Below are 19,905 nucleotides of genomic sequence, written 5' to 3'. Positions count from 1 at the left end.
AAATCGATATTGAAAATGGTCAATTTTTTTTTTTTTATTTAATGTGTTAAACTTTACCGTCAATAAGTACCAAAGATCGACGTGATCCAATATTAATAAAAACATATATAACTTTGATAGATTTCGAACATCTCACTTGATGGAGTGATTAAATGTGATTCGATATTGCGCTCAGGAAAATGTTTTTGCAAGTGATTTTATCCAATCTGCATAAACTAAAAATAACAAGTAACAAATTTCATTACGAGGATTACGTTCATACGTACGAATAGTTTGTTATAAAAACAACTATTTTTGATCTTCTAAGTGAAGTACAAAATCGGACAAAAATAATAATTTAATTAATTTTATTATAGCATCACATCCGTAACTTAAATTAAAACGATCCATTGAGATATACGATTTTTCGTACTATTATTTAGGACCAACAGCATCAATAATAAACGTTTATATTAAATATAGGTAAAGTGATATTTAAGTCATTATCAACACAGTGAAGTAACACTTCACTTCATTTTGGAATACTAATTTTGTCCAATAAAATCTGATTTTCAATAATTTGTCAATTATTCATTTTAATTTTGTATCTGCTCATACTACGCCAACTCTTGTGTATTAGTTCATTTTTATCAGATCATATCCATCCTCTGCTAGACATAAGCACAATTTTTAACCTGATCATTGTCTCCATTTTCCTGCCATCACCAGTTGCTCTGAGTTGGTCATCACTTGTCTGCAATGTACTTATGTAACTTTGGCTCAAAATTGAGGCTGAGGAAATTTATTTCAAGTAATTTTTCGGTTAATTATGAATATATCTATAAAAAAGACAATGTCAAAACACCTTTTACCTTTTGGTTTATTTTTTTAAGCACATGTGGTTAACTAGTAGAAGATTCACCTGCAACACTGGAAGGCTTGCAGATGTGTTTCCGGCCTTTAAAAATGAGTAGACTTTTTTCTCGAAGGTTCCCAAGTTGTATCGGTTTGGAAAAACTGCCGGTGAAAGGTTCCACAGAGTGGTTGTGCGAGACAGAAAATGCCATAAAAATCGCACTGTTGTGGATTTACGGACATCGAAGTGATATCGATTCAATTTGGAATTCTGAATTGTTCTGTTTGTCAACCAATCTTTTGGGGGGTAGACATTGACGAGTAGAAAATAAATGTTCAAAACATGCAAATTCATATTTTATACATTATGATTTCTCTGCGTCTGTAATAGTTTTCATTTGTTTGAGAATCTCATTTTATTTGAATTTTGCGGTTAGTAAGTGGCCATTTTGCATTCGGGTTGCGTGATTCACACCCAAATCAGATTTGCTTTCAATATGATTTGAGCTTCTCCGCCTTATTACCATAATGCTCTTCAAACACTTCTATTCGTAAACTATTTTCTTTGGCTTCTATCGTTTTGTATTTTGGTAAATCGTTATCACTGCTTGATCCGGAATTTCAAACCAATAAGATCTCATCATTGTTCTTGGAAATTACATTGCTGTATTCATAGACTCGTATTGTGCTGAAAATAGTTCGAGGATTTCCAAGGGATTTTAATGCTAAAGAATTGCGTATTTATATTTGTTGTAACTTAATTTATTACAAGACAATTTGATAACCTTTCGAAAAATATAGTTTTTCAAAATAGTGACGAGATTGTCAATTAGAATATTTGAAGACTGTCAGGTAAATTGTATTCTCTAATCGTCTCTAGACCTGCTTAGTCTTGTTGCGTTCCGGTTTGAAGGGAAGGGATACAATTGCTCTCTCAGAGTTATTACGAGGAAATAATATCTCAGTTCGTATGGTTGGTGGTGCATTGGCTGTGGTGACCGCTTACCATTAGGTGACCTTAATGCTTATCCACCTACGCTATAATTTTTTTTTTCATTTATGACTATGAAATATGTACAATAATGAAGTATCTATTTACTTCCTATATTTCATAACTGAATATAAAGATTAACTAAAACTAATCATTATTTGACTGATTTAATACAAAATATAATTTATTTTCTAAATATGATAATCTCTGTGAGTCCAAAGTCAGTCCAGCTCAGGCGTCGCTGTGTCTCCCGTAAGCAATATTTAAATATAGACGAAGATATAAACACGAGACTACATTATAATATATGTTTGAGCAGAACATATATTTGCGTCAACGGATTTTATGGAACAGTAACATTTGATTTATAGACAAAGCAAGTCATACTTTTGTAATGCAATACTGACTTTATAAAGTTTTAGCTACGTGTCGCATTATCAGTGTAAAGAATGTTATATGTTTCTAATAGTGCAAAATATGTTAGTCCGTTTCCGATGTGACCTATATGTCTAATCTTAATGTTTATTACTATAATATTTATGTTACCGCCACTTTCTGAATCGCTGTTCAGCGTAAAATAGATCCGATTGGTCGATATCTGCAGATAGCGCTACAGTCGACCAATGAGCGTTCAGTATTTAATAGTATTAGTAAATCAATCTTCATCATTCTTCTGTTTACATTTAGTGCGTATACATCATGATATATTTATTACTAACTACTAACGGTTTAAAAGAATCCGGTCCATTGAAGAAATTTTAAGTCCAGCGCCCTCCTTAAAATTACTGCAAGGTCCTTTAACAGTGTGATGCTAAGTAACGAAATGAGGGTCTTATTCAAATTTTCAGTCTTTATGTCTAACACCTTTTTTTTTAGCGAGGATATATATTTTTATGTAATTCATAGGTGGACGTAAAAATGGGTATTTTAAGTTAAGTGGTCACCATAGACATCGGTGCTGTAAGAAATATTAACCATTCCATACATCGCCAATGCGCCACCAAACTTGGCAACTAAAATGTCATGTCCATTGTTCCCGTATTTACACTGGATCACTCACCCTGCAAATCGGAACACGAAATTTATTTTATTAAGTATTGCTGTTTGGCGTCAAAATACCTGATGAGTGTCTAGTCCGACTTAGAGACCCAGAGATACGGCATTTTTTATTGACTATATATAGTATGTAGTTTAAGGCGGGTGTTAAACTAAACGCAATGTTATACTGACAAAATTAACTAAATATGTAAAAAAAATGTCCTTTATATACACGAATAATCAAAAATATTTGTATAACGTAACTTGGGTTCCATTATTCGTAGCATGATTGCACAGTTCCAGTGAAATCCCAGGCGGTGGCAACATAAACAACGCTTACGGAACAACTTTTTTCATTTGTAGCGGTAGAGAAAGAATTGTTTCAAATAATATTATTTCTATCGAATATCGTGGTTACATCTGTTCGGTTAACAGCTTTGTAGTTTAATGTATAAGTATTATGTATTCAGGGTGTACTAAAGCTTTGTGAATTTCGTGTTTATCTAGAACCAACGACTCGCGCAGTAATTTATTAGTAAAGAAAATTGTGTGATATAAATATTATTATATCCTGAAATTAACAAAAAAGAAGAGTTGTCGTGGTACAAGGAGAGTCTGCACATGTGACCTTAAAATAATTTTACAATTGAATTTTTAGTTCAAAAGGTTGTTGGTGCATAGGTCTTGTAAGGAATGGTTAATATTTCTTATATCGCTGATGTATATGTGCGGTACTGACCACTTGTCCAAGTGGCCCATTTGTTCGTCCGCCTACCTATATAAAAGATCAAAAATGAAAAATTAAAAAAAAAAAAAAAAAATCATATTTCGGCTATTGTGAATTAATTACAACCATTTTTTACGATTTTTACCAAAATTTTCTTTATTGTGCTATAAAATAAGGTCGCTTCGAACATGCAGGAGAAGATTACGAAATAATACGAAAAATATTTCGTATTTTCTTTGTCAATTTTCACAGGACTCCATAAACCCTTACGTTTTAAATTACTACGCATCTTCGGCTTACCTGGTTCATCTCGTGCCTTCTAACATATAACTGAAATGATGCCTTATTTTAAAAGCAATAAGTGCTAAATTGATTTGATAGACTTATACATATACGTGTAAAGATGTTCTACTATTGAAGGGTAAAGGGAAAACTATTTGGAGACTACAACATCTTGATAATTCGTCTCCGATGAAACTTTATTATATCGATTCTGCAGTTCTTTGGTTAAAGGTTGTGGATGATAAAAAAAAAAATATACCGTTTAAAAATATATTCTAAAACTTTTCTTTGATTTATTTCGTATATTCTGAAAACGAAATTAAAATCTCTATCAAGTTAATAATTATTTAAATGAATATTGTTAATGCAAATAATTAATTATTTTAAAAATATATTTTTTGCCTTAATATGTTAATAACGAAATTAAATTGTATTTTTATCTTTTTTTTGCAGGTAAGTACATGATATATCTGCTCCCTTAATGCTGCCGCGATTTGGTAAGTAATTTTACAGTAAATTGACCATTACAAAAAATAAACGAAGAAGTACTATCGTTGGCATATCACATAGTGCCTTGACCAGATTTAAGCTTCATTCATCTTTCATCCACGTACATCATTTACACGCCATTAAAAATTAATTGGACAAGATTTTTTTAAAGTGCCGTAAGAATAATATAAAGGATACTCGATCCAAGTGATCTGATCTGTACTGTCAGTTCTACATGAGGATAGCTGAAGAGTGGCATAATATTTTCTTTATAAGGGAATTCACCGGCCATGATTAAAACATATTTAAATAATAAAGTTTAAATAATTTTAAAGCAATTACAAATAAGCCGTTATGTCCCTTGTAATTACACTGGCACACTCAATTAAAAAGATCCTAGATGACCCAGGAGTGAAACACGATTCTTAACCAATGATTGAAGTCCAAACTTAGGCCGTGTCAAATTCAAATTTCGTGTGTTTAGTTTTTATGTATGATTTACCTCATTATTGTGTGGAAACCTGCATGTATTAAAGTCAAAGTCACACACGCGTGTATCCGAAAACCATTGGAGCAACGTGCTGGAATAAGTTGCAAATCTTCGTGACAACAGGCTGTTAATCTTTTTGTTCAAAATTGTATCTGGAATATAGCATCACAATGCACTGCTCTTTGGTAATGGGCTGATAATAATAAATACTTGAAGCATTGACCTGAAGGTTTAGTTCTAGTAAGAAATGAAGGTTTATACAAAAAAAAATATCTGGAAGCAATTATTTACCATTAAATGGACAGTGAGCGACAGATAGCTTCACGGTTAGCGACCTTCGTAGTGGTCCTGTTTTATTTTTACTCATTCTCCTTACCTCTACAAACCGTTACGCTATGGAGCAGGTTTTGTGGGGTATCCCGTTTTCTCTGTTTCCATTTCAAGATCAAAAGTCATCGGATATATTCGAATTATTTGTCATTGTAGTTAGAATTTAAGTACGTGTAAGATGGCAATTCATAGACAGGAGGATATCATATTTCGTTTGTAATGTCGATAAAAAATTTATTAAAGTATTACTTACAATTTACGTCACATTAAGGAAAAAACTTCTAAAAAGTACATCCTAATTTTTTCTCTCGAAATTTATACGAATATAATATATGCGTAAGTAACTCTATCTGTCTGTTCCTATTTCACGGTCAAACCACGGCATCGACTTCGATGAAATGTGGTATGAAGCAAGATTGAATCTCAAGGAAGGATCGGGTACATTTTTAAGCCTAACGCCTGACGACCACCGCTAAAACGCAAGCGAAGCTGCAGTCAACGTCTAGTATATAATATGTAAGATAATGCCTCGTATGCTTAGCAATGCCACTTTAAATTTAGTTTGTAAACTACCATCGGATACGACTTGCGCTAATTTTCTCAGTGCTCATATGAATAACAATTCTAATGGACGTCGATTTAAAGGTAACGATGTTGACGTGTTACAGCGCCATCTAGTAGCGAATTATAACAAAATAGATCGTCCAAACAAATAAAAATGTATCCATGACAAAATACATAAACGGGGCAACTTTCATGGAGATTGATCAAACAATATATCAATGAGTTTATTATTTGTATGAGATTGTACCTCAATAGGTATACTATAATAAAATGTTATATTGACGACTAGCTTCGCCCGCGACTTCGTGCGCGTTGTTTGAATTTAAGTTATTTGGATATTGTAGCGTGATTATATAATTCTAAAATAAAAGTTGTAAGTCTAAGTTACTCCTTATTACAACCGCTATCTGCCAGTGAAAGTCCCGTCGAAATCGGTTCAGCCGTTCCAGAGATTAGCCGGAACAAACAGACAGACAAAAATTGTAAAAAATGTTATTTTGGTATATATAATGTATTTTAATTAGTAACAATGGGTTATTTTAATATTACAAACAGACACTCCAATTTTATTATATGTATAGATAAATTTTCAAGTTACATAGTATTTCTATAACGTCTTTCCTTATTCTTTGTATAATAATAATAGCTCTACTCGATCAAAAGTTGTAACAGGTGGTAAACATATAGCTATCCTCTTCATTGTCCCATCGATCAATCTGCTAAAACGAGACGCAGATATATACATGATTGTTTAAGGAATATTACAGAAGCATCTGAATTCGTTGGCAATTTTAAGTGGATTCTGTACAAAACAAAGAATAGTGTTGTTTGTATCTGGATACGAAATGTTACATTTCGATATCAAAAAAAAGATTTTTTTTTTTATTACTTGTTATGGAGACGGGTACCGTCAATAAAAAAGTTACCTCGCATTTAATTTATTTTTATTATTAAATTATAAATTATTTTAAAATTATACAAAGCACTTGTTATACAAATACGAACTTATTAATTTAAAACGTTACTAATATTTTTGGAATACTTGCTTATACGAGATATTGTCAAATCGTTGCATAAAACGAAAATTATGGAAATATTATTACGTCTTATACATTTTTAAATGATTTTTTTTAAACGATGTCTAATTTTGTAATTAATCAGATTGATACAAACTGTGCCAGCCGTTCCAACAGAGACTAGCCAACTGCTAGCGCTCATTTCCGTGCACAAACACAGGTGCACCTTCATAATCCCATATCATGGCAAACCGTCACGATCGTAGAGAATTCAGACTCAGGACCAATAATTTTATATGTAATATATATTATTAATACTATTTTTTATGTAATATATTATATATATATAGCTTTTTACAACAACAATATACAAATTACACTTAGTCCTGATACGCAAAAAATCCTTAGTTAAAATAAATATTCTTTCTTGTCACTTATAAAGAAGTATTTGCCTTCAAAAATATTTCTTTTAAATTATAATATGTAATTAAAAAAGTGTTACTACAATATGTGTGATTAATGTCATTATTCCAAAACTTAACAGATTATTCGCAGAAGATACAGGTCTCGGAGGTTGATAATATTCATTAAATAATTTGTGCCAAAAGTCTGTACGTTCACTATTGCGATTGCCTAGTCCTTCTTCCTTGTAAACTATAATGTCGGTTTGAACTTCCCCGCCGCTCAAGTACAACAAGTTGAAACTGTTCTGCATGGGTCTCCATTCCACGCTGTTTGTTGGTTGAGGTATCCTTAAAGATGAAAAATAAAAGTCAGAATTTATATAGTACATAGTTTCAGTTTTCATAGTTTAGTTTCAAAATTTTATGATGATCGGTTGAGTAGTTACGTTGTAAAAGTGTAAAAAGCTGACTTAAGACTTTTAGATATAAATGAAAAATTATCCCGAAGAATTGACTGCCGTTAACGTCGACGTCAACGCGGGCTTCAAACGCAAATTTCCGGGTTATGAGGCCACAGCGGCTTACACTCATATTTAATAACATAAACCACGCTTATTTTACCATTGTTACATAAGTCTAAATTTGTTATCCAGAAATAGTTTCAGATTTGTTTTTATTTTTTAAATTGACTTACCCTGTTTGAACAAAATGCGCTGTTCGATCAATGATCGATGTTTTTGCTGTATTTGATTTTAAATCGTAATTAAACAGATGATTCAGAATACCACCGTGCCTTACGCCTGTCAAGGGTATTTGAGGATACGCCCAGTCAGAGTTCTTTGCACCTCTATATGCAAATTCAAACATTCTTACTTCAGATTTCGAAGTTAGGGCTCTTTCTATTGCTCCTCTTGTAACTGGTACTAGTATTAAAACGTCGCCTTGGAAGTCTAAGAAATCTTCAATAGTTTCCATATTAACCTGGCGTTGTTTGAAATAGAATTCACGAATAATCTTGCTTACGTTTAATCTATCATTTCTAGTCTTAAACACAAGATCTGCCGTTAAAAAGTCCTCAAAGCTACTATCCATTACTTCAAGCCAGTTATTGTAAGCTGCTTCTTTAGCACGCATCGTACCTTCCCTGTCTGTGAAACCAGCTACATAAGGTATATCAGTATAGTTACCAGATCTGAGTATGTTAATTGGAGCATCAGAAAGAAATGTTCCATTTGGATTCAATTTAGCGTTTTCAATACAGGGCGCAAATAATGGCGTATTGTTATAAAATTCGAATTCGTTTAATACGCTGGATATTACATTTATGTCGGTCGTAGAAAGCAATTTCGCTAATTCCGTGGGGGTTTGGCCAGTATATTCCAATTTTTCTCCGAATTTTTGTGCGTAACCTATAGGATCATACGCCATTGCCCATGGAGCCAATGCTGAACCACTGAGTACTATGGCATTATGTACTAAGTCTCGAGATAATGGCGACAAAGTGATCAAATCTACCATAGCTGCTCCAGATCCATGACCAATTAATGTTACTTTACTGGGATCTCCTCCAAAAGCGGCTATATTAGATTGAATCCATTTTAATCCATGAATGACGTCTTTCAATCCAGCATTACCAGGTGCTTTTGGAACGCCTAGACATAGAAAACCAAAGATAGATAACCGATAGTTAATAGAAACAACTACTACATCTTTTTCAACTAATTCCTTAAAGGAATACAAAATATTGCTTGTCGATTGATATTCTTCGCCTTCAAGCCATACTATTACTGGTTTAGGCGTTGTCAAGTTCTTTGTGTGAATGTTCAGCACGAGACAGTCTTCAATACCAATAAGTCCTCGTGGAGAAGGTTGAGCGCATATTATGTCACTGCTGACAGCGTGGTATTCGCCAGGATATACAGGTGGTTCAGTGGGTGCCTGAAAATAAATAGACAATTTTGAATAAATAGTTATAATCGTGAACCCTTTAGCCTGTGTGCATAATAACAGTATACCGCGTGATCAAGATTGTTTGGTTAGGTTGACAATTCAACACTTAGAATGTACTATAACCGCTCTGTTTGTTATCTTTTAAATAAACAAGTGTGTATCTATCTTATCAAATAACTTCAGATATGTAGAGAACGTATATCGATTTACAGTTTATCATATTTCTTGAAAATTTACCCATAAATGTGTCATCCAGTTATAGATTAGTGTTACTACTTATGTTTTTAAGTTTTTACAATTTACTTGTATTAAGTCATAATAGATATATTCTTGTTAGGTTCATAACAGCACTTTTGAATCGCCATGTTACAGTTTTAAATGAAATGTAAAGCTACCACTGGAAAGTAGATCCTACCGAGAATAACCGGCAAGAAACTCAGTAGTTACTCTTTTCTACCATTTTAATTAGACAGTAGATAAATAAATAAATAAATATTGGACAACATCATAATATATAACTCTGATCCCAATGTAAGTAGCTAAAGCACTTGTGTTATGGAAAATCAAAAGTAACGACGGTACCACAAACACCCAGACCCAAGACAATATAGAAAACTAATGAACTTTTTTCTACATCGACTCGGCCCGGAATCGAACCCGGGACCTCGGAGTGGCGTACCCATGTAAACCGGTGTACACACTACTCGACCAAGGAGTATGTCAGTAAAGTGAAATGTTTTTTTTATATATCATAGAAATCAATAAATACTAATTCCACGATTTTTTATCTTTAATATAATATTGTATTAAGTAACATGCTTTATTTATCAATGTTTTTTTGACATGAGTTTTATATTTGGTAATTCAAGCCAATCGTTTTAACTTTTAGTTTACTTGAAGATTCTTTTATAAACCTGAATAGATCAAGTATGTAATATATCGCAAAAATGACACATTCATCGTTTGGCAATTTAAAAAATAACAATGATTTTTAAATTAAATTTGAGCATTGTGTAGTTGGAATAACGTTATAATTTCCTTTAATATAAGATCTATTTGAAGATTAAGTTCAAAGCACGATAAGTATATAAGATAATTATTGGGATCAATTACATGCTATAATTCTCGCCCTGGAATGTAATTCAAGTCACCAATTACAGAAAATTTGTCGGTGTCAAAAATTGAACTAGGATTTAATGGTTTGTTTCAAACGAATGAAGTCATCAAATTATATGTGGAAGGGCCTTAGCGCCACGTTATACAAGAAAAACATATATTTTTATTATAAAAAAATCATCAGTTCGAGTACAAACATTCATGGTTTACATTACACTAAAATGATAAATATACTAATTATTTATTTATCAAAACTTAAATCTTAATTATCTTTACTGAATGATTATCGTATAAAAATGTGTTTAAGTAAAAATGTTTTATTTCATTTTCGGTTTTATTTGTATGAAGCTAAGATTCATTTGAATACATGAGTGTGAAAGACTACAATTTAATGTTTAACTATATCTAATCGCAGGAATAGTAGTGTACGTAAACAATAAAAAAATATATTTTTTCGTTTTAAGTAAAAATGAACTCTTCATTATGATATTTCTTAATAACACAATTACCATGAATCTGTTTTCACCCGAGGTCGAACCGCCATAATGAATTCCATAGAATGATATGTAATTTCCATCGGCTACTCGAGATCCTATTATCACACCTTGCCTTATGTTTACCGTTGGTGCGTCTTTCGCGGACGCAGCTGCTATCGCACACAGGCACACAAATAACAACATAACTCACACACGCAAATGGAACCGAGCGCACGTGCTATACGTTTTCTGTTCCGCCAAGTACTGAATGGCAGTGCTGGGAGTTTTTTTCAGAAACGGTTTTAAGAACTAGTTATTTTATAAAGAACGAACGAACTGTTTCTTGATTATAGGACATATAGCTTTAAAACGAACGAGACGACACTCGGCACCGGCGGCCGTCGTTATGGTACTGCTTCGCGAACCGGTTTCGATCACGTGTAACTGACTAAACACTCTATTTTGATCGCCGTAAGGACTATTATTGTATGAATATTAAACCAGTTATAAGAAACTACTTTGGATTTGAAGTAACTAATATGCTGCAATGAATCTTATTTCTAAAGAAATACAATACAAATTTGGTTGTAGAAGAATCAATAAAAATTACGAAACAAAAAAAAAGTTTTCGTAGGCTCCTTATACGCTTATTATTTTTTTATTACAGATTTAGTATTAACTGCTTAATAATATTATTAATCGGGTAATCCTCAGCCGTAATAGTTGAAATTACAAATAATTTAAAAATATTTCTTAACTTTTTTTTTTTTTACATGAGAATTAATCCAAATAAATTATAGGGTCGACTATTTTCAAAATTTGAGAATTAATCCAAATAAATTATAGGGTCGACTATTTTCAAAATTATATAATGACTCCGGTGTTGAATATACATTATTTCAGTAAAGTATCGTAAATATAGTAAGTACTCGAACCTATGAAAACAAACCGGTTTTTTTATAACCGTTTCAAAGAACTGTTTTGTAAATTTAAAAAACCGGTTCGTTTCGTTTTACGTAAAATCAGGAATGACCCAGCACTTCTGAATGGTGAGTACTTTATTCTTTATTCTAATCTTTATTCCTTTTAAAACGCGTCGTCGATTCGTTAAAATCAAACCGTCATACCTCTTCACAAAATATCAGATTTATACCAGAAAATATAGTGTAATCAATTCAAATTTATCGTTAACCTGTTAAATAGTGCGTTACTAATAAAAGTTGTAATTTTTACATTATTATAAAGTGGAATAATTCAATTATAGTAAAATAAAAAATCAGTTGAATACGAATCAGCTGTCAAGTGCATGATAGTTCATTATTTCTAACGCACGCAATTGACGCGGTTACGTGTGCGACGCAAGTGTCATCTTCGCGTGAAGTGCATCGCGTGTGACTCATTCGCTGTACGCGGCGCTTTCGTCAAAGAATAAAAGATCCGAGCGGACAGTTCTGAACGCTTTACTCTGAGAGACATTAATTATTTTATGCGTAACTGGCTGTCTTTTTTCTAAACGCAATGAAGTGTCACGGGTGTTTAAAACTGGTAAAGGACTTAAACAAAATAAAATGCTCATCAGCTGCATGTGAGAAATATTTTTGCAGCTTATGTATTAATTTATCCGGTATATCTAGTAAAAAAAAAGGCAACTGGAAATGTCCCGATTGCTGCGCGTCTCAGAGAAAAGGAGGAGATAATAGTTCTACGCCTATAAGACCCGTGGCTGAAAACGTCACCTTTCGAAAGAAACCTGACACAGACTACGAACCTGCCACTAGCACCGATGTAAAGGAGCTCACCAGCGAAGTACGTTTCCTAACTCAAGAGATTTGTTCGCTAAAAATGCAGCTTGAGAATGCTATTTTATCATTATCCAGCTGCGAGAAAAGACTTGATGAGTTAGGATCCGCAATAGCTAAAAATGATACTCGTATACAGCACCTGGAAGACCGTGAACAGCAAACGGATATATTAAAAGCAACAGTCAAAGACTTACAACAAGAACTGAACATGCAGTGTCAAAATCAGTTACAAAACGAGCTTGAATTATCTGGTGTACCTGAGATTAGCAATGAAAATCTCCATCATATAGCGCTATTGGCTGCCCGTAAGGTGGGTGTGGAGCTAAACGACAATGACATTGACTGGGTTACACGAGTCGGGCCTCGCAAGCCCGCGTTTCTCACGGAGGGTAAAACAAAGTTTTCTAGACCAGTTGTAGTACGCCTTTTACGAAAATCTAAGCGAGATGAAATAGTTAAGGCTGCTAGGGTAAGACGAAATATAACAAGCGCTGACATGGACATTCCTGGAGAGTCACAAAAAATTTATTATAACGAGCGTTTGACAAAACTCAACCGTGAGCTTTTTCGTGAACCTCGAAAGAAAACCAAAGAAATGGGCTTCTCACACTGTTGGTGTTCCCAAGGCAATATCTTTGTCAGGTAATATGAAGGAAAGCCAGCTCGCTCTGTGCGCAATCATGATGACCTGGCCGAAATTTTCTCACCGTCTAGGAGCAAGCCATAAAATCATCATTATGAACAGTTACATTGGTTATATCAGTGTGTCGACTGTACTGCTTATATATGGTATCGAAAGCAACCTGATTTTTTTTCTGTATATATTTATAATTTTAAGTATTACTTCTAAAAATAACTTAGTTCTTAGTATAACACGCATAATTGTTTATTTTATCGAGGTCATATGGTGGTTAACTTTTGTCTTATCAGTATGTGCTTCAAACAATCCAATTTTTATTTTGCCAACCTATAGTTTCTTGTAACTGTGTCTTTATTAAACGAGGAATGACTTGTGTGTCAGTTTTTGCAATTAGTTCTTATTAAAATGTTCAGCTCTTTTGTCTAGAAAATATGCATATCAGGCGATAATCGCATGAATAATTATGAGTTAGATTCAATACGTATAAACTGCCACACAATTCAAGAACCGGAGCAATGTAAAATGTCTATGCCACAGGATTACAACTTTAAAATACTTAATTTTAATATAAGAAGCATAAACAAAAATTTTGATAACTTTGTAACAACCTTAAAAAGATTTGACAGTTCTTTTGATATTACCATTTTAACAGAATGCTGGATAAACGATCTATCTATACTCCCAAAAATTAGTTCCTATATTACCCGTTATACTCGAAACATAATAAATCAAAACAGTGGTGTTGTAGTTTACACTAAAGAAACACTGAACGCTATTATCTCTGAGCCCGAGCTACAGGATGCCAATTGCTTGCAAATCCAAATACCAGATAAAGTCACAGTGTTATCAATTTATCGTCCGCCATCTTTTAAAAACACTAATAACTTTTTGTGCTCGCTTAATCGCATACTGAACACGCATTCTAATTTAAACAAAACACTAGTATTAGCCGGTGACTTAAATATAGATTTGTTATGCCCGACCAGCAATCAAGATACAGAATATTTATGCTTAATGGCCGAACATGGTCTTTTACCTGCTATATCAAATCCCACGAGAGCAAATACGTGTCTTGACCACATATTTACCAACAAAACCGAGGGATCCATAGGCATAGTCTGCAACAGTGACATAACTGATCATGATATTGTCATACTTGGTTTATTACTAACTATACCTAATCCAAAGCCTATAAACCGATTCAGGATTAAACATGATATAGATGCGATTAAAAAGGACCTTAGTGAAATCGACTGGGCCAAAACATTCAGCACTGATGACCTTAACGAAACCGTCAACAACTTTTGTTTTCACCTTTTTCAAATAATTAGCAAATATACCTCTAAAATATCAATAAAACGTAGTGAGCGTGTTTTTAAACCCTGGATTGATTGTACCCGTTGTATGCGGCACAGAGATCGTTTGCACATGCAATCACGAAAACACCCAAATGACATACTCAAACGAATAATTTATACTCGTTATCGAAATTTTTGTAATGATCTATTGCGTAAACTAAAAACAGAATATGATAACACTACCCTATCTAACAGTTTAAATAATACCAAAAGAATGTGGAGATCCATAAAGACCATATGTCACTTTCCTACAAATAAACAAGATCCTCATGAACTACTGAAGATCGAAGGATCGGTTGACGCTAAAAATTCTTTAAACAAGTGCAATTTATATTTTTCAACTGTAGGTCATACTCTAGCTAGTGATATTTTAAATAATTTATAAACAGATAAAAAAAAGTTGGCAGCGAAAATTTATCCAAAAAAATTAGTGCTGAACTCTTTCTTTATAAAACCGATTGACGAATATGAACTGAAGTCTTTAATTACGTCACTTCAAAATGATAAAGCTCCTGGTATCGATGGTCTAAGTAAAGGTCTGCTAAAAGAAATAAAAGACGTTATTGTTCCGCCTCTTACAATTATATTTAACAAAAGTTTAGAGACTGGTATCTTTCCCGAAAAGTGGAAGATGGCGTGTATCAAACCAATTTATAAAACTGGCACAAAAGATTCCCCGCAAAACTACCGTCCAATTTCCTTGCTATCCGCTTTCTCAAAACTACCTGAGAAGGTGGTTAGTAAAAGGTTGAACAATTTCATTGAGGGTAACAACTTGATCTCCCCCAGGCAATTTGGTTTTAGACAAGGAAAGTCTACAGAAGACGCAGAAAATTTGCTTACATCTACAGTGGCATCTTACGTGGATGATAACAAGCCCAGTATTGCTGTATTCCTGGATCTGTCCAAGGCTTTTGACACCGTCTCGATATCAATACTTTTAGGAAAGCTGGAATCCCAATTCGGTATACGGGGTGTAGTAATAGATTGGTTTAGAAGTTACCTTACGGATAGGAAACACTGCACTAGAATCGGTTGTTACGACAGTGACCAGGTAGCAGTCAATTTTGACGTACCCCAAGGTAGCATTCTTGGACCTACGCTTTTTATCATGTACATGAATGACATACACGCTGACATAGACGGTGAAATAAGACTATTGTAAAGATTTTGGATACTTTGAACTAAGAGTACGTAGAAACATGTTTAACTCTAAAGCGATTCAAGTTATGCTAGTCAGAATAGCTAGGATTTTTTTCCAACCGTACCGACCATGTTTATTTGTGTGAAAGAGACAAAGCATATATCGTGTAATTTATTACTTCAAGACAATGCTAGTATTCATTATTCAATGAGATCGAAATACTTCGTTTAAAATTGTTATATTAGACTGTATTATTATTATTGGCTGAGCGTGTATTTATAATTAATATATTTCAATAATATAAGACTATATATTCGAAATTCAAATAGACATTCTGTATAATAAATGTACATCTTATATATAGAATTGTATACATTATTCGTTGAAATATGATTTCGACTTAGAGGCGAGAAACTAAATATGTTTTTTTGTTTTTTAAGTTTATCAGACTGACAAACTCAAAAACGATCGCCAATACAGATTAGCAGTAAAAAATATAAGTCTTCCTTAATATTGCCAACGCACTCCCAACCTTGGGAAATAAGATGTTATCACGTCTATAGGTGGTGTACTCCCACTTCAAACTAGATTTTTCTGCCCTTATTTTTTCTTTTTTTTTTTCTCGCTGGGTAAACGCTTTACGCGCTTACCCCACGTTATGGAAGGTGGGGGGGGACTCCCCGGAGCCCTGGACGCTGAGTGCGCCCAGGTACGCCGGGTTTACCCACTAAAAAACCAGCGGTACCCTCTCCGTCTTTCGGCGGGCGCCACGGGATCGCTTGCGCATGCTACCGTGACGCCCTGACGGTCGGCCCGCCTATGCGGGCCTCCAACACCTAGAGGGGGTTCTCGGGGTAGATTTTTCTGCCCTGCCTTAAGGCGAAATTGATTGATTTTTATATTCGTAATACTGATATTTCATGCAATACAGTCTACTCTAATTCTAATGCAGTTTAACAACGAGTATGTGTGTATAGACACGTAACATCTGGTGGCGTTCTCTAGTTAAACGTAACGTGACGCGTTGTGACAATTTTACGTTACGGACTACGGTTGCGGATATTTTATAAGCGCCATAACAAAATGAAGAAACGTGGATAATTCTTGTTATATACTCAGAGATCGTGTTCGTTACTCGAGTCTTATATACATATATGTATGTAATTAAAATAGTTGGTAATATACCTACATTACACAAGGTTACACAAGGTCGAGTCTTTGAACATCCTGCGTTGCTTTTGTTGTGATATATTTCCATCTCGTTCGGTTTTCAGATTCCCTTAGCGCTGTTGTTATTGCGAGGCCAGTGAGAGGCGCTACATGGTCGGCGTTCGGTGTTGATATAAATAGTATTCCTAAAATAAATTGATCTAATCATTTGAGTAAAAAGTCATGTAGGGCCTACACACTATAACGAGAGAACTCATCTCTTGTTGAGAGAAACGGCGCGTTAAGAAATTAATAAATACCTATTCACCACTAAATCTGGAAAATTTACTACAAGAAAACAGCCGATACTTAGATAAACAATATCCACAAGGATTACGATAAGGTTTCAGGCATTTAAACTTAAATTAAAATTAAGTTATTATTATTACCGAGATAATTATTAAACAGACATACGAAATGCTGAAAAACACATTCTGTATAAACTGTATGAAAGCCGGATAGGTAAAAATTCCCAATGAATTCTATTGTTGTACTCAGGGTCAATGACTCACTCGTGTCTTCATTGAATCACTTCAGATATCTCGATAAAATATTATTTACTTTCAAACGTTCTTATCATATTCCACATCTAACTCTAATATACTTAACATATTATTGTTGCACAACATGACGCAAGCATTATTGTTCATGACATCCTTCGGTAATTTATTAGTAGCGGCAGTTATTCCATTGTCGACTAACAAATGTTAGATATCAAAGAAATGAATGTAACTGGTAAAATGTACGCGCGAGGGATAAGTGGACTGAATTAAGATGAATGAAAAGGGGGAGTTGTTACCTCGAAATCCGGGCTCTTACTTTCGAAGACACTTTCTTCTAGGGAGCGTTGGGTCTTCATACACTGGAAGGACACGAGCGAAAGTATGCGTATGTTATTTGTATGATAGAAGAAAGAGTCGTTCCTTACACTAGCTAACTTTTAAGTTAGCTAGTGTAAGGACGCAAGTAACGCGGCGCACTAACGATACGCACGTTGCCCCGGCCCATACGAGAAGGGAAGTACGTCATACGTCAAAATCATACCATGGACAATTATCAACGATCCCATTTATGCACTTTAGGAATTGCTCCATAACTCAAGGCTCAGCTTAACATCTACTTAGTGGTAGGGCTTTGTGGTAAGTACCATATTCCTCATATATTCTACCGCAGACAGCTATAATTGGTATTGTTTAGTTACGCTTCGAAGGGCGAGTGAGCCAGTGTACAAGCACAAGGGACAAAACAACTTAGTCACTAAGGTTGGTTGCACATTGGCGATGTAAGTAATGATTAAAATTTTCTTATGGCGCCAATTATGAAAGAATCATATAAAACATAATATATATTTAATATACCTTTATAAGATCATCTATTACCTATTACTTTAAGTAACGCTTCAATATGACACCAAAGAAATATCGGTAGGGACATAAAAAAAAAAAAAATTGTACTGTTTTACTCCGTAGCGAGTTATGAGAAAGGCACGCGGAAGTACATCTGAATCTTATCTCTTTAGTTTGACCAATTTCATACATATATTATACCCCGTTTTGTATGAAAATGAAATCATTTATCGCAAGTAAAGTCGTCGTTTCCAACTGAGGTTTAAAACAATATTATCGTTCACTGCTAATTGTTTACCGGTGATAATGTATTGTTTACATGTCGTAGTATATTATTTTTTCTTGGAAGAGAACTAGATGATTAGTCGCATGATACGACATCGTATAAAAGTCAGGTGTAATTTCAAGAATTAATCAAAAATTAAATACGAAATTAAACGTTAATGATTTAAGATATACGTATCACAGATAATAAAAATATAAAAAGCCAGGTAGAGCACGTGGAGCATTACGGTGAAGCAACTAAAGCGAATACATCTTAATATATATAGGCGGTGGTGACCACTTCCCATCAGGCGACCCATTTGCACGTCTGCCTACCTATGTTATATATAAAAAAAACATTGTCAATGTTCTGACAACGTTCTGCCAACAATGGAATCAGATGCTACGTTCCTTCTGTAATTACACCGATTCCCTCACCTTTTAAACTGAAACACAACAATGTAAAGTATTGTTATTTGGCGGCAGAATAGCTGTAAATTTACTTTCAGTCAAGGTATATTTGTTCTCGCAGTGACCTAGTTCAGTGAGTCGTGTTTCATTCAGGTGGCGTGTTTTTGTTTCCACTTATAATTTAATATTCACGTGGCCCAAGTTTTATAATAACATGTGGATGAATAATAGATTCGAATTAATTACTTGTTTATAATGTAATCACTTCAAACGTATATTATACGTTTTTCCGCTTTTCATTTATTATTCAAACGGACTCTAAACTTCATGAAAATTATGACATAGGAGCCTTAGTATTTTTGTCTATTTTAAATACATTCGCTTTACATTAACAGCCCGTAAATTTCCCACTGCTGGGCTAAGGTCTCCTCTCCCTTTGAGGAGAAGGTTTGAAGCATATTCCACCACGCTGCTCCAATGCGGGTTGATGGATATATATGTGGCAGAATTTCGTTGAAATTAGACACATTACGATGTTTTCCTTCACCGCTCGGCGGTGAATTATAAACACAAATTAAGCACATGAAAATTCAGTGGAGCTTGCTTGGGTTTGAACCCGCAATCATCGGTTAAGATGCACGCTTTCTAACCACTGGGCTATCACATTCACTCACATTCGCTTTATAATAGTATTTTTTAACATTTATCAGTGGCCTACATTTGTACATTTTCAATTATTTTATTAAATTTTATGGATTAGCCGTGGAAACGTAACAAACAGAGTTATTACCGCATTTATAATTTCAAAGAAATAGATAAATGTGACCGTTTAAAAATAAACAATCAAATTATTAATAAGATATTAAAAAATATATTGTCTTTCGAGTGACTCAGTCAACTCGTGTGTGGGTATCTACGTTAGTGCAATGTGTATAATCGGACGTTTAACCAAACACCTTAACGAGGAGAGTCCAGAGAGGTCCAGCTGATTAACATTTTACAGGTCGGCGAAAATATCAAAATT

General features: G+C 34.0%; 2 protein-coding genes across 10 annotated transcripts in view; one reads left to right on the top strand and one right to left on the bottom strand.

The window, feature by feature from the left end:
* Trpm (Transient receptor potential cation channel, subfamily M) overlaps positions 1-19,905 on the top strand; it is a 265,036-nt gene that overhangs the window by 75,498 nt on the left and 169,633 nt on the right. The gene's annotated exons all lie outside the window — the stretch shown is intronic.
* Positions 7,210-10,985, bottom strand: LOC113397651 (venom carboxylesterase-6-like). The gene is made up of 3 exons (XM_026636075.2): positions 10,741-10,985; positions 7,860-9,103; positions 7,210-7,513 (listed from the first exon to the last, which is right to left on the bottom strand). The coding sequence occupies exons 1-3, from the start codon at positions 10,909-10,911 to the stop codon at positions 7,249-7,251; spliced, it is 1,680 nt and encodes a 559-aa protein (XP_026491860.2). The 5' UTR covers positions 10,912-10,985; the 3' UTR covers positions 7,210-7,248.

Source organism: Vanessa tameamea, chromosome 18, assembly GCF_037043105.1.
Source record: "Vanessa tameamea isolate UH-Manoa-2023 chromosome 18, ilVanTame1 primary haplotype, whole genome shotgun sequence".
NCBI classification, from domain to species: domain Eukaryota; kingdom Metazoa; phylum Arthropoda; class Insecta; order Lepidoptera; family Nymphalidae; genus Vanessa; species Vanessa tameamea.
This window is presented reverse-complemented; position numbering and strand designations above follow the sequence as displayed.

Excerpts from the sequence above, each read along its gene's own strand:
- LOC113397651 (XM_026636075.2), bottom strand. The coding sequence starts at position 10,911 with ATGTTGTTATTTGTGTGCCTGTGTGCGATAGCAGCTGCGTCCGCGAAA. Across the intron at positions 9,104-10,740 it reads CGGGTGAAAACAGATTCATG|GCACCCACTGAACCACCTGT; the intron begins GTAATTGTGTTA and ends ATTTATTTTCAG. Across the intron at positions 7,514-7,859 it reads GCGCATTTTGTTCAAACAGG|GATACCTCAACCAACAAACA; the intron begins GTAAGTCAATTT and ends TTCATCTTTAAG.